Below are 15,414 nucleotides of genomic sequence, written 5' to 3'. Positions count from 1 at the left end.
AATGGAGGAGAAGGGATTGCAGCATGGCCATCCCCCCTGGGGGGTGATTTCTTGCTTTCTGTTTCTCTGTCTGTCTCTGTCTGTCTGGCGAGCGCACGTGCCCTATAGCATAAACCTCTCCAAAAAAAAAAAAATACTGTGTCTTACCTTTTATTTTGATATTTTGTTCCCACCATTTGGCAGAGGTTCCTAGAATATAATGGGCAATGAGAAAATATGTTTTGGACTCAACCTGGTGACATAGTCAGCACAAATTGAACTCCAGTGGTGGAAGTCAAATAGCCAATCATGGGTTCAGATACCCTGGTCAGCTTGAAATCACAGGATGCCCAAGATCCTAACAAGCTAGAGAGCAAAATGGGATTGAGACCGTGAGATGACTCTGTTAAAGGTTCTTACTCATTCTCATGTATGCTCAGATGTGCTCTATAATAAATAAAATAAAATTTTAAAAAAAGAAAATATGTATTAAATAACTGGACTTTTAAAATGTGTTTCCCTTTGTTATCCAAAAAATAGACTCCGTAAATTATAATAATAGCTAACAATTAGGGCCAGCAGGTAGCATGGTGGTTGGAGCACTGGACATTCTACATGACTAATTGCAGTTTGAGTCCTGGACCTGGTAGCTTGCTCTCACTTTCCCTCTCTCTCTGTGGTCAAATTAAAAAAAATAAAAACATGAAAATTAAATAATTTTTTAAAAAGTAAGTATAATAGCTAACAGTCTTTGAGAACTTAACTGTGTGTCAAGCACTTCACCAAATACTTTTGGTGTGTCTGAGTTTGGTCACCATGCACAAATGTACAGTTTTTATTTTGTTTCCTAAGGCTATTTCCTAAATTTTATACTGGCTTTTTTTCTTTGCTAACAAATGTTGAAATTTTATCTTTTTCAGGAATGGGATATGGAGATAGAACAAGCACATTTTGTGGCACTCCTGAATTTCTTGCCCCAGAAGTATTGACAGAAACATCCTATACCAGGGCTGTAGATTGGTGGGGCCTTGGTGTACTTATATATGAAATGCTTGTTGGAGAGGTAAGCACTATGAAATACTTGAGAGACAGCAGAAGAGAGATGATTAAAACAACAAAGAAGGTCATTTATAAAACCACTGAATATGTATCTTTCATAGTGGAATTTGAGTTAGAAATAATTTGTAATGTACCTAATAATAGTTAGCTGTTTCTATAATACTTCCAGTGGTTTGTTTTGGTTGGGTTTTAGGTTTTTATGTGATCTTTAATACTTTGAAAATAGTTCCTTACATTTCAGCTGCATTCTGCAGTTGCGTTTTATGATTTTATGACAATACATATATAAATATATAAATCGGATCATCTCATAGGAAATAGATTAGCAGGAAGACTAAGGAAGAGAATGTATTAGGTCATCGGGAAAGTCATGAGCCGTTTTAGCATAGAGAAAAACATGTCACCACTTTCCCAATGACCCAGTAATTTGTACCTATAAAGAAAAATCAGCTATACATGGTTCAAAAATAAATGTTACCTTTAAAAACAGTAGAGCAGCGGGGACCAGCAGGTGGTGTGGTGGCAAAGGTGCTGGACAACTCCCACATGGCCAACCATGGTTTGAGTCCCTGACCTGGTGGCTTACTTTCTCACTTTCCCTGTGTGTGTATGTGTGTCTGGTGAAATTAAAATGAATGAATAAATAAAATGAAATAAATAATTAAAAAAAAAAAAAAAAAAACAAGGCAAGGGAAAGCAGATAGGGGGGTGGTTAAGGGGACAGCAGATAGTGTGGTGGTTAAGGTGCTGGACTCCCAGATGGTCAACTGTGGTTCAAGTCCCGGACCCAGCAACTTAAAATCATGCCAGGCTCATATGCATGCATGCCCAAAATCCCAAGACAAGAATGGAGAAGAAAGGATTGAGGCATGGGCAGTTCCTGGAGGGTGATTTCTCACTTTCTGACTCTATTCATATAAGGCAGGAATAAGTTAGCAGCTAAATGAAGAATAATGAAATTATTGAATGTCAGAAATTTCTAGTTTTGCTCTGTACTTGTCTCAGTTACTGGCATTTACTACAAACACAAATAAGTAATCTTAGTTTCTCCAATGGACAGTGCCTTTTAATAAGTCAGATTGTAGTGGATTCTCTGGGAAGAAAGAAGTGACTAATTAAAATAATGTTTGCCATGTGCTAGGCAGTGTTGAATGGCTATAATTATAAATACTAGCTTAGGCCAGCCCCACATGATGGTAGGTAACGTAGATGGATCCCACATAGCCAACCTCATGGTTTGAGTCACAAACCTGGAAGTTTGAGAATTATGTCAGCTGCATGTGCATACTGTGTCTAAAATCCCCAAAGCAGGGAGCAATGGAAGATAAAGGATTACAGCGTGACCATTTTCTTGGGGGGGCGGGGGGATATCCTCACTTTCTCCCTCTCTCTTTCGCTATCTCTTTTTCCAGAATGCATGTGCGCTCTGGCAAAAAAAAAAAAAAAAAAATTTGGAGCAACTTTTTTCCCTTAGATTTTCACTCTTTTTGGAGAGAGACAGTGAGAGGGAAAGTGAGAAATCAGCCCCCAAGAAGAATGGCCATGCTACAGTCTCTCCTCCTGGGATTTTGGGCACACACACAAATGCACCTGGCATGATTTTTTCAAGCCCCCAGTTTTAGGATTCAAATCACAATGAGCATGTGAGAGTCCAGAGCCTTACCCACTATACCACCTGCTGGCTCCATTTTGTAGCAACTTTTAATAAGCTAAATTCTGCTTTTATGTCCATGTTGCATGCGTAAATATAGGAACCTAAGAGATTATGTTAACCCAGGTCTTATGTGATAGAGCTGAAATTTTAACCCTATTTAAACTATTATGCTTTGCAGTTCCAGTATAAGTTATTTAATTCATGTAGGGTTCTTTTTTTTTTTTTTTTTCCTTTAGGGTGTATATGCTTACCAAAGGGAGGGAGGGAAGAAGGGAGAGAGAGAGTGAGAGGGAGACAGAGCAGGAAAGTGAGAAAGCACCCACCAAGGTGGGTGACCACACCACAATCCCTTCTTTTCTCGGGATTTTGGGCATGTATGCACACATGCCCGTCATGTTTTTCAAGTCACTAGGTCCATGACTCAGACCTTGCAGTGAGCCATGTGGGATCCAGCTGCCTCTACCACCATGCCACTGACTGGCATACCCCTTATTTCTGTTTGTAAAACCAATTGAAATTTTCACCTCTGTTTAAGAAAGCTGCTTTATGGTGTTTGGATGGAAAGGTTAATTTTAACTATAATCCACAGTGGGCTTTACTTTCTGAGAGTAATAGAGATGTTCAGAACAGTTGTTTCTATAAGCTTATTATATCTGAATTCCTTTCTCCTTTCCATTTTTATAGTTAATGTTTTTGTTGCTTTATTTTTAAATTTAGTAGTCAAGTAAGTATGAGATTTGTTATCGAAAATTACGCTTGCCTAAAATTTATTCTCTGTGTTAGTACTTCCATAAAAGGGTAGTTGAGGAAAGAACTATAGTTAATATTCATAGATCTACTTTATAATTTTGTAGGATTAGAGAAATTTTCGTGATTACCTAAACTGTGATGAAATTGAGCTTTGGCTTAAGCTTATGTCTGTTTTCCCTATTGCTATAAATAATTCAAAACTCACTAGAGGGGCCAGCAGGTGGCATCATGGTTAAGGCACTGGACTCCCTCATGGCTGACTGGTTCAAGTCCTGGACCTGACAGTTTGCTTTCTCACTTTCCCTCTCTCTTTCTCTCTCTCTCTATCTCTGTGTGTGTGTGTGTGTGTGTGTGTGTCTTTCTCTGGTCAGAATGAAAGAGAATAAATAAAATTAAGTAAGTTTTTAAAAAGAATTCGCTAGATATATCATGCATTTTCATATTTGTGTTTGTATACTCATTTTGAGAACTAGAAATACTCCAGGAGTAAATTATCATATCAGGTCCCCTTTTTCCTGAACCAAGGTGTAAAGGTGCCAGAGAGGTTTAAAGTAGCATTGGACACTTCAGTTAGATACTGTGAGTGCTGACATCTGAACAGACTATGATTCTTTTTATATGTGCTTAAAACACATTTGTTAGCCCCATTAGGTTATAATCTGATTGCAGAAACAAAGTACTTTTAGCATTTTAACAAAAAATGCTATTTTTTGCTAATAAGATACTTATAGAGTGACAATTCAAGTTGCTCAAGCAGAAGACAAAAACACTGTATTACCACTTACAGTTTTGATTAAGAGGGGCCAGTAAGTGGCGTGGTGGTTAAAGCACACTAGACTCCCACATAGTGGACTGCAGCTCAAGTCCCAGACCTTGTGACTTGCTTTCTTGCTCTTGTGCTTGCACTCTCTCTCTCCCTCTCTCTCTCTGGTAAATTAAAATAGTAATAACAAATTAGAGGCCAGCAGGTGGCATGGTGGTTAAGGGCGCTGGACTCCCACATGGCGAACCATGGTTCGAGTCCCGGACCTGGCTGCTTGCTTTCTCACTTTCATCCTCTCTCTCTCTGTCCCTCTCTGGTCAAATCAAAATAAGTAAGTAAATTAATAAATAAAGTAAAATAAATTATTTTTTTAATTAATTAAATAATTTTTCAAAGGCATTTTTGGGGTCCAGCAATTAGCATGGTGGTTCAGGCGCAGGGCACTCCCATATGGCTGACCTCAGTTCAAGTCACGGACCTGGTGTCTTGCTTTCTCGCTTTCCCTCTTTCTTCTTCTTTCTCTCTCTTTCTCTCTTCTCTCTGTGTCCCTCTCTGGTCAGAATTAAAATAAATAAATAAATAATTCTTTTTGTTTTAAAAAAAAAGGATAAAAAATAATTCCACCCTTTCTATTGCTACTACTTTTCTGCTTGACTCTTAATTTAACTTTATTTTTTAATTTGACCAGGGAGGGACACAGAGAGAGAGAGCAAAAGTGAGAAAGCAGGTTGCCAGGTCGGGGACTCAAATTATGGTCAACCATGTGGGAGTCCAGCATGCTTAACCACCACACCACCTGCCAGCCCCATCAGTAATTTTTTTTTTTTTTTGAGAGGTTTTTTGCTATAATGCACGTGGCGCTCACCAGAAAGACAGAGAGAGACAGACAGAAAGCAAGAAATCACCCCCTAGGGGGATAGCCACGCCGCAATCCCTTCTCCTCCATGCTCCTCTCAGGATCTTGGGCACGCATGCCCGGAATGAGTTCAAGCCACTAGGTCCGAGATTCGAACCGTGGTCAACTACATGGGAGTCCGGCAACATAGCCATTACGCCAACTGCTGGTCCCCCAGCATACACTTTTTAAGGTTCAGTTATGTTATAGTATGTGTAAGTACTTTATTCCTTTTTATGGCTGAATAATATTCCATTGTGTGGACATCTACCACATTTTGTTTACCCATTCTTCATGATAATTTGGATTCTTTCTGTGTTTTGACTATTGTGAATAGTACTGCTGTGAACATTCGTGTGCTTGTTTCTGTTTGAATGCCTGTTTTCAATTTTTTCTCTTTTTTTTTTTTGAGAGTTTTTTCCTATAGGGCGTGTGCACGCGCCAGAAAGAGAGAGACAGACAGAAAGTGAGAAATCCCCACCCCCTGGGGGGGGACATGGCCACACTGCAACCCTTCTCCTCCATTCTCCTCTTGGGATCTTGGGCACACACACACTTGTGCCTGGCGTGAGTTTAAGCCACCGGGTCCGGGACGCGAACCGCGGTCGACTACGTGGGAATCCAGCAACATAGCCATTACGCTAACTGCTGGTCCCCAGTAATTTTTTTAAAGGTACTATATGATACTTAGACATTTGTTTCCTGATTTTTTTTTTTTTTTTGGAGAGGTTTTTGCTATAGGGCGCATGCGCTCACCAGATAGACAGAGAGAGACATAGAGACAGAAAGTGAGAAATCACCCCCCAGGGGGGATGGTCACGCCGCAATCCCTTCTCCTCCATTCTAGTCTCGGGATCTTGGGCACGCACGCACACGTGTCCAGCGTAAGTTTTAAGCAACCGGGTCCGGGACGCGAACCGCGGTCGACTACGTGGGAATCCAGCAACATAGCCATTATGCTAACTGCTGGTTCCCTTGTTTCCTGATTTTAAAAGTAACTGAGATGGGGTGGTATCACCCACATGGCTGACCGTGGTTCAAGTCCCACATCTGATAGCGTGCTTTCTCACGTTCTGTCTCTTTCTTTATCTGGTGAGCACATGTGCCCTGTAGCAAATTTAAATAATAATGATGATGATCAATAAAATTAAATAGATCATTTTTTAAAAAAACTAAATGAACTCAGGACCAGCAGATGGCATAATGTTTACGTCACTGGACTCCCATGTAGTCAACTGCAGTTCAAGTCCTGGACCCGGTTGTTTAAAATTCACACTGGGCATATGTGCATATATGCCCAAGATCACAAGAGGAGAATGGAGAAGATGGGATTGCTTCATGGTCATCCCCCAGGGGGTGATTTCTTGCTTTCTGTCTCTCTGCCTCTCTGTTTCTCCAGTGAGTACACATGCCCTATAGCAAAAATCTCTTCACAAACAAAAAGTGAAGTCTAAGCCTTCTGAAATCCTGAGGCAATAAGACCTATTTGATAGCCACATTTTCATCATAGTTGAGAGTCTATGTCCTTGTACATTAAACTGTCATACTGAATCTAATGTATCCACTTTTTTTTTTTTAAGACTCAGGGCCATTATGGGAAATTACTAATACTGTGCTTAGTGACATGCCCTTAGACCTACTGTGTTTATAGCATTAAATATGCCTCGTTGGCCAACCCAAAGCTTATCAGTTAAAGCAACTGGATCCCACATGGCTAACTATATAATTTGAGTCCAAGACCCGACAGCTTGGAAGATCATTCTGGCCACTTGTATCCCGGAAGGAGGAAGAGATGGAGAAGGGATTGTGCTGTGACCATTCACATGGGATGTACTTTCTTGCTTTCCATCTCTCTCCATCTCTCCGTTTCTCTCTCTCTCTCTCTCTCTCTCTCTCTTACTGGCAAGTGTTCATGCCCTCTGGCAAATTAAAAAGAAAAAATATATATATATATGCCTCACAATGTGTGCTCTTGAGATTCTTTCAGTCTAATTCTATTGGCAGCTTTTTGTTAGTGTAGGCATTATACCTTCTAATATTTCCCCAGACTGTGCTTCTTCCCTCTATTGTAGCACTTACCATATTTATGTTACCTATTTTCTTCCATCTTTCCACAAGATTGAGCTTCCTGAGGATTCTGTCTGTATTGTCTAGATATTCCTCCACTTTATAAATATTGGCTGGGCACATATTGGGTTGTTGGGAAAGTCATTTCGTATTTTAAATATGTATTTTAAATACGTCATGACTTTCCCAACAACTTAATACATGAATACAGTGAATAAGTGAATGAAATAAAATGGAAAAGAGTGGAATTCAATAGCATGGAATAAAAATAAATGATATGAAGAAGGTTTTTACAGAATTCTATAAAATTCTAAAAAGATAAGAGCATATATATGGTAAGAGCATGTAGTGTATCCTGTAGGTGATAGATGAATATTCATTATGACTTCTCATAGTCTTTGTATTTGTTTATTATTTTGGTTGGTTGGCATTTTGGCTTTGTTTTTTCTTTTCTACTGCCTGGATATTAGTTGTACTTTGAATAGGTGATAAGATTTTACTGCTTGAAACTCCTTTTAACTTAAAGATAATTTTTTGTAGTCTCCCTTTCCTGGCGATGATGAAGAGGAGGTTTTTGACAGTATTGTAAATGATGAAGTCAGGTATCCAAGATTCTTATCTACAGAAGCCATTTCCATAATGAGAAGGGTAAGAATAAAATTGAGGGAAACATTGTTTTTAAAATTTTTTTGTTTTTGTTTTTTTTTTTACATTGAAGGAAGGAAATTTCCCAATAGAACCTTAGAGGTTTTTTCAGTTTATAAGTATTGCCCATTTAGATAACCATAAGCAAAAAATATCTAAGTCTTGGAAAGTTATGAAAATCTTTGTCAGTGAAGTTTATTTAATTGGTTTTATTTTAACTTCATTACTTTATATTGCATTAGCTGTTAAGAAGAAATCCTGAGCGACGCCTTGGAGCTGGCGAGAAAGATGCAGAGGATGTAAAAAAGCACCCATTTTTCCGAGTAAGTATGAAAGTTTCGAATGTTGTATTAAATGAAAGCACTTTGGAGTAAAGGACTAAATTGATCATTTTTTTTTAAATTTTTTGATCCAGCTAATTGATTGGGGTGCTCTGATGGACAAAAAAGTAAAGCCACCATTTGTACCTACCATCAGAGGACGGGAAGATGTTAGTAATTTTGACGATGAATTTACCTCAGAAGCACCTATTCTGACTCCACCTCGGGAACCAAGGATACTTTCAGAAGAGGAGCAAGAAATGTTCAGAGATTTTGACTACATTGCTGATTGGTGTTAAGTTACCAGACACTGTGAAACCAAGCAGACTGACCGACGAGAAGACCTCTTAAAAACAGCAACCTTTCATTTGCTCTCTGTGCCACCAGTAGCTTCTGAGTTGTTTTTTTTGTTTGTTTGTTTTCTTTTTTCAAAAAAAAAAAACATACGTGAAGATTTGTTCAAATGTACTATTCTAATACCTTCTGAAAAGTGGCTTCTCAGTCTGTTTTCAAGATAAATCTGAACACTGGAAACAGTTCCATGGAGTTAGCTGAATGAACCTTGGCCATGAAAATCTATCACAAATGAATATTTTTTGGATCAATAGTCTGTTTTTTTTTTTTTTTTTTTTTTTTTTTTAAAGGAAAAGAAAAACCACTCTTTTATAGTCCCTAGGCTTGCCATATGCCTGCCTTAAGTGGAAGGAACATTAATCACTTAACTCTTACAAAAAGAAAGAAAGAGAGCTTGAAATGCTATTACTGTTCAAAGTATGATTCTATTTGAATAAGGCAAATGCTCTTATTTTTTTTTAAAGAAATTACTGTAATATCAAAAATGTAGCAACAATTTATGCACATTTTTGGGCCTGATTTAAAAAAAAAAAACAGAATGAATTGATGTCTTGTTTTATAAACTTTCTATATTTATTAGGAGAATATTTTTATTGCCTACATTTACCAACCATGTAATAGCCTCATAGCTTTCCAACAGAGCTACTTGCCAAACAATTTTTTTGTTTATTAAGTAATACTGAAACAAACAGGAACATCAGCAGTTACTTAAAATGTTCAGAATGAGGACTTCTAATCAGCCTGAACCAAGATACTGTGTTACCTGTATGCATTCCCAAAGTCTAGACGCTCAGTATGTTCAGTCATATCTTCCAAAATCAATGAACTGATTACCCCTGTTTGGATAGACATTCTATATTGTCAACTTAGTTCATCTTGTTCTTGTGTCTGCTGTAGAAGGGAACTAATCTTTGTTAAACCATAGCGATTATCATTGTATACATGCTGTGAACATGTATATGTGCAAGTTGTAATGTATTCTATGCCGTAGGCTTATTATTTAATTTCACCACTTCATCACTTTTGTACAGTGGCCAAGCAGACACCTCAAACTCCAGCATTTACATTAAGTGCATTTGTACATTTTAGGCCACTGGATCCAGATTTTATATTGGCAGTTACTGAGGGCAAAAGCAATATATTGTAACAGAATGTATAAATATTTTTGATAAAACAGTCTATATTTTATAAAGAATTATTATAACACTAAAGCTGTACCTCAAAAGTCTCAAAAATAATTTGATTGAATACTTTTTACAACTCTTCAGAGGATCCGTCTGTGGCATTTTATACTCTTATAGAGATGTCTTTTTACAAATCACGACTTTTTCAATTGCCTGGAGTTCCTTGATTTGTTTTACCTTGTGTTTATTTTTTTCTCTCCTAGTCAATGACTTCATTGTTTTTTCTTAGTTCAATAATAAGCATCTTTGATCCTGTGCTTAGCATGTTAGGGTCATTATACCTCAGGAATAGCAAGCTGTTAACTAACCATAGTGATTTAACCATTTAATCATAGTGAGCTCATCTCTGAAAGATGACACCAAGTTTAAATTTTATGAGAAACACGAAAAAGCACAATGATTTATGGAGAATTGAGCTTAAAAACATTTATGTAGGTTTCAGCCTTGCTAGGATATGTTGGCGTATTTCATTATCCTCTGAGAACAATTAAAATTGTCCAGAGATAAATCATACTACCTTCCAAATTGATTATTACCCAAGATCTTTTGGGAGAAAATCTTGTAGAAAGAGGGAGCAATATGTTATTTAAAGTTATTTTTAAAAGCTAGTTAACATCTTTGACAAAGGACAGTAGAGGAACTTAGCTTGATTGCCTGACTTTGATTCAAACAGTGTTAATACCACATTAAAATAAAACACTAAGTACTTTTGAGGTACAGTCTGCTCTCCTTTTCTGGTTCTCAAATATGCAAAGAAAGCAATGTCTGCAATAGGCTTTTAGCATTAAAAACTGACATAGCATTTTGTAACTACACAGTGTACAGAACTTTTTAATTAAAGTCAATCACTAAAAAAAATTAGAGGGCAGGGTATATTCACACAATTAAGCTGAAGAAAGCACTAATTTTTCTGTAGTTTGAAATATATATATATATATTTTAGATTTAAAATTTTAAGCTCTATAGAGTGTAAATATATTTTGCTATTACTGTATGTGTATGTGACTGCTCGAGCACTTTGTAAAGAAATTAGGGTATTTGAGAATGGTACACTATGCATTCAAATGAAATGTGCCTTTATGTCATTCTAAGAAAAAAGTGTTTTGCAGTCATAAATTACCACAAATGCACAAATTAAATAGATTGAAATTTGTAACTTTGGTTTTAAGTATTATTTGCATTTAGAAATTTCCTGTTGATGGGACCAGCACTTGACGTAATGACTACGTCGCCAGACTACCATACTGTGGTTTGAGTCCTGGACCTGATGGCTTAAGCTCACGCCGGGCACATGTGCATGCGTGCCCAAGATCCTGAGAGGAGAAGGGATTGTGGTGTGGCCATTCCCCCAGGGGTTTGATTTCTCACTTTCTGTCTCTGTCTCTCTCTGTCTTTCTGGTGAGTGCACATGCCCTATAGCAAAAACCTCTCCAAGAAAAAATAAAGAAGAACTTTTCCTATTGACTAAAATACGCTTTAGCTTTAATATGTTCAAGTTCTCAAAGACATTAACTTTTGCCTTCTTTCCAGTGTGTTCTGTCCTGGGAAGGCTGAAGGCCAGCGATGAAAATTCAGAGCAAATTGTCTACATCACTGAGAATAATAGAGAAAGTTTATATTCTACTGTTGTAAGGTCAGTGGCCTTTAAATGTCCAATAGGTCTTTATGGAATGCCCACTGTGGCTAAATACTGATGATAGGAAGATGAAAAGGAAAAAGCACAAGATATTCAAGAAAGAGAAGTGGCATGCATTACTATTAAAATACAAGCACCAGTGTCATAGCTATCTTTCTTTTGTTAGAGATTAATTAATTTTAATTTAGGACTTGAGTTTTCAGCAAGTAGACAAAGGAATAAAACAGTTACTAGCCATTTTATACTCAGCATAATTTTTTAAATACAAATGGAATAATTTAGAAGTAAAAAATGATCCATACTTTTCCTGTAAGAGAAACTCAGGGCGTGATGGAAATTGCTTTTATATTGACTTTGGTAAAAGCTGATACAAATCTAACAAAATTTTTTTAGGATTCTACCAATCTTCCCAAAGCAGCTAAAGAAGTGAATGTGAAGAACCCAAAAGAATAAATACCAATCTGTGGATTATAATTTAAAACTTAAATTAATTAAAAGTTCTTATTTACCTTCTAGCCATCTTTTGAGATCTGAGATACTGTCTTTACACATTAATATGGCTAGAGACTTTAAAAGCATCATTAAGTGAACATAAATCATGGATTACCTCCACAGTAAAATAATTTATGAGCGCACTCATAATAAGTTTTTGAGATAGGGCCAGCCCGTGGGCTGCCTGTGGCCTGGTGGTTAAGGTGGCTGAATCCCACATGGCCAACTGCATGGTTCAAGTTGCAATTCATTGGTTGAGAAATGGAAAATACAGGGCTTATGGCATGAGCATGCCCCATGTGGGGTGCTTTCTTGCTTTCTCACTTTCCCTCTCCCTCTCCGTCTCTGTCTCCGTTTCTAGCAAGTTCATGCATCCTCTGGCATATTTAAAAAAAAAAAAGTTTTTGAGGTAATAGAAAAATGTTCATCTCTCTCAGCTTATTAAACCAGTATAATTTAGTTAATAAAATGGACAAGAACAGTGCTTCACTAGCAAATTTTGTTCATATTGATGCAAACATACTAAATATTATCAAATTGGATTAAGTGATGTGTGAAAAGGATACTTCCATTAACAAATAGGGTTTATCTCACGAATGCAAGGGTGCTTAATATTAGAAAGTTTTATTTTTATTTGCCATATAACAGATTAAAGAAGGTAAAGTAATAGATTAAGAAGAAGCCAATCTTGTTCCTGATTTAAAATAACAGAAAGGAGTTTATTATAAACCTGATAAATGGTGGCTAGCAGGTGGTGCGATTAAGATGCTGGAATCCCACATGGCCAACTAACCATGGCTTGAGTCCTGGACCTGGCCACTGGCTTTCTCACTCCCTCTCTTTCTTTCTCTATGTCTCTCTCTCTCTTCAAATTTAATAATAAATAAAATAATTTTTAAATGAGATAAATAAAAATAAACCTGATAAATGCTATCATATTGGAACACACGAAAACAAACCAATGGTGTCATCTCATAGGAACAAACACTAGAAGTACTATCTTTAAAATTGAGAATAGGACTAGGAGGTTAGGTTGCTTGTCATTACTACTTTTCCACATAATACTTAGCTACTCTCTTTAGGATTCAAAAGAGGAAGTAAAATGGTTGTTATTTGGACATGATGTGTTATCTACCTAGAAAACTCTAAAGCCTGCAATTCACTAGCAATACATAGTTTCTCCCAGATGCTGGATATGATATCTTGAAGACACAAAAGTTGTTGGCAGGCTGGCCTCATAGCACAGTGATAAATTGCTGTTCAGGGACCAGCAGTTAGCGTAATGGCTATGTAGCTGGACCCCCATGTAGTCGACCGCGGTTTGAGTCCCGGACCCGGTGGCTTAAACGCATGCCAGTTGTGGTGTGCGTGTGTGCCCAAGATCCCAGGGGGAGAATGGAGGAGAAGGGATTGCAGCATGGCCATCCCCCCTGGGAGGGGGTGGGGGGTGATTTCTTGCTTTCTGTCTCTCTCTCTCTCTGGGGGCACGCCAGGCCCCAAAGAAAAAAACTCTCTCTAAAAAAAAAAAAAAAAAAACAACCTCTTAAAAAAATTGCTGTGCAGAGAAAACTGGATCCTTCAAGGATGACCATGGCTCAGGTCCCAGTTTTGTGTGTGCATATGCATGCCCAGAATCTTAAAGGCATGGAGAATTGGAGGAAGAAGGAGTGTGATGGCCCCATTATAGGATACTTACTTTCTAGCTCTCTCTTCCTCTCTCCTTCTCTCTTTCACATGTGTGCACACACCTCTGACATAAAAAAAGAAAAAATTTTAAGTCACTTGTGCTGTCTGCACCATCATCCTACAACTAGAGTATATAACATTCTAAAAAGACAGCTTTTAAAATAGTAAAGATTATTAACAAGAGAGTAGGGTTTCTATAGAAGTATAACTATTCTTGCCTTCACAAATTTGAAATTATTTGAAAATTTAATCCTAATATTTTTTCTATCAGGCTACTTGTAAGCCAGGAATTTCCAGCAATCTATACAGTGTAAGAGAGAATGTGTATGATTTTATTTCTCATCCTCCATCATGGACTTCAAATCCAGGGCTCTTCTGAATAAAGTAAATTAATTGCAAGCTAATTTTAAGGGACCCTTGATGCTTTTTTTGGTAATCTTTCCTTCACACACCAATTCTACTGTAGCCTGAACACTCCCTTGAGTTGTTTTTCTGGAAATGACATTGGAAAATAAGGCCATTTGTTACTGTGGGCATGAGCGTATTACGAAGTTACCAAAGACTGGTTCTCAATCTCGTAGTTTCAAATATCTGTACATCTACAGAGAAGGCTGGAGTGAAATTAATGCAACTTACTTGAACCAGAGTTAATGATGAATCGCCCAGATGAGCACAATTTTAGTTTCCCAGACTTTCTCATTAAAATGGCAACCAAGAGAGCTGGTTTATGTAACAAAAGGCAGAAGAGAGTTTCTAAGTTGTTCTTCAAGCGTTTACACTGGTTCATTTATAATAATGCATGCGATGGATTGGCTAGACCTTATCTTCATTATAAATTCAAGAATACTGGAAAGACAAAATTGGAGTCAAATTATAAAACCTATAATCCTTTTTCAACATCACACCTTGCTTACTGTAAATTAAAACATACCTTTTTGTGCAATAACTCTGATGGGTGTGAGGTTCGACCAAAGTCTCAGGCTTGTATACTGAGGTCTTTAGGGTTTAAATGAACCTTTTATTACACAGGCTGCCCTGACTGCTTTCCTTTCACATATCTTTATTAGTTTATGGACAGAATGAGCTCTGAATTATGATACAAGTTCTATGTTTAACAGACCCCTTAGAGCGATAGCCTAAACAAAGGAGGAATTGGTGTGGCTGTTTTTGATAACCATAAGATTTCTTGGGCAACCAGATTGCTTGTAGTTTATTGCTCTGCTATCTCTAGGTGCCTAGTCTACATAGTTCAAGAAGGCTTACCTCACATTCTCAGTCCAGTTAGTAGAAAGAAAAAAGGGAGGGACACACCCTTTTCCCTTACTGGAAAGACTGAGGTGGCTCACTCTTCATGAGAGAAAAATATCTTTTCACTTTTAAAACTTAATACCCACAGTGGCCACACAAACCCATCTGCTCACACCTGCTCGGGTGTGGTGTTGATTACACTTTATCTCAAGAGCATCATGCAAAGTCTGTACTTGCAGGATGTGCTGAGCCTGCCTTCCACACGGCTTCTGGGGAGAAAAATCTATAGTTGTAAGCCCACTAGCCTCGACAAATCAGTCCTGCTGGCATCACATTCAAACTCCCCCCTTATTGAAATAACTTAAAATGTTTCTGGGAACGTTGGCATCAGATTTCTTCTGGTTGTTGATTTTACGTTAGCACTCAATTCAGGAAAATTAAGAATTTCACACTTAGAATCATGTAGTCCGAAGAACAGTATATAGTAACTGATCAAGTTAATGGCTCTTGGCTAGATAGTAATACAGCAGTAATGCGATGCTCTGTGATGCTAAACCCACTTGGCAGGTTCCAGCCTCACACCTAGAGGCCTCCACGTGCATGCTAGGTGCCTGTGCATGTACCTGTATGTGATTGAATCAGACTGTATTTTTTAAAGACTTAACCCTGTCAGGATCCTTCT

At 37.7% G+C, this 15,414-nt stretch overlaps 1 protein-coding gene across 3 annotated transcripts in view; it reads left to right on the top strand.

Annotated features, from left to right (window-relative positions):
- PKN2 (protein kinase N2) overlaps positions 1-10,826 on the top strand; it is a 99,507-nt gene extending 88,681 nt beyond the window's left edge. For all 3 annotated transcript variants that reach the window (XM_006169690.2, XM_006169689.2, XM_027768748.1), the window contains exons 19-22: positions 900-1,042; positions 7,708-7,815; positions 8,055-8,135; positions 8,228-10,826. In XM_006169690.2, coding sequence (XP_006169752.1) covers positions 900-1,042; positions 7,708-7,815; positions 8,055-8,135; positions 8,228-8,431 — 536 coding nt within the window. In that variant the 3' untranslated portion in view covers positions 8,432-10,826. The remainder of the gene's footprint in view (positions 1-899; positions 1,043-7,707; positions 7,816-8,054; positions 8,136-8,227) is intronic.
- The last annotated feature ends 4,588 nt before the right edge of the window (positions 10,827-15,414 follow it).

This window comes from Tupaia chinensis, unplaced genomic scaffold, assembly GCF_000334495.1.
Source record: "Tupaia chinensis unplaced genomic scaffold, TupChi_1.0 Scaffold147417_1, whole genome shotgun sequence".
NCBI classification, from domain to species: domain Eukaryota; kingdom Metazoa; phylum Chordata; class Mammalia; order Scandentia; family Tupaiidae; genus Tupaia; species Tupaia belangeri.
The sequence above is the reverse complement of the archived record's forward strand: the minus strand, read 5'-3'. Positions and strand labels throughout refer to the sequence as shown.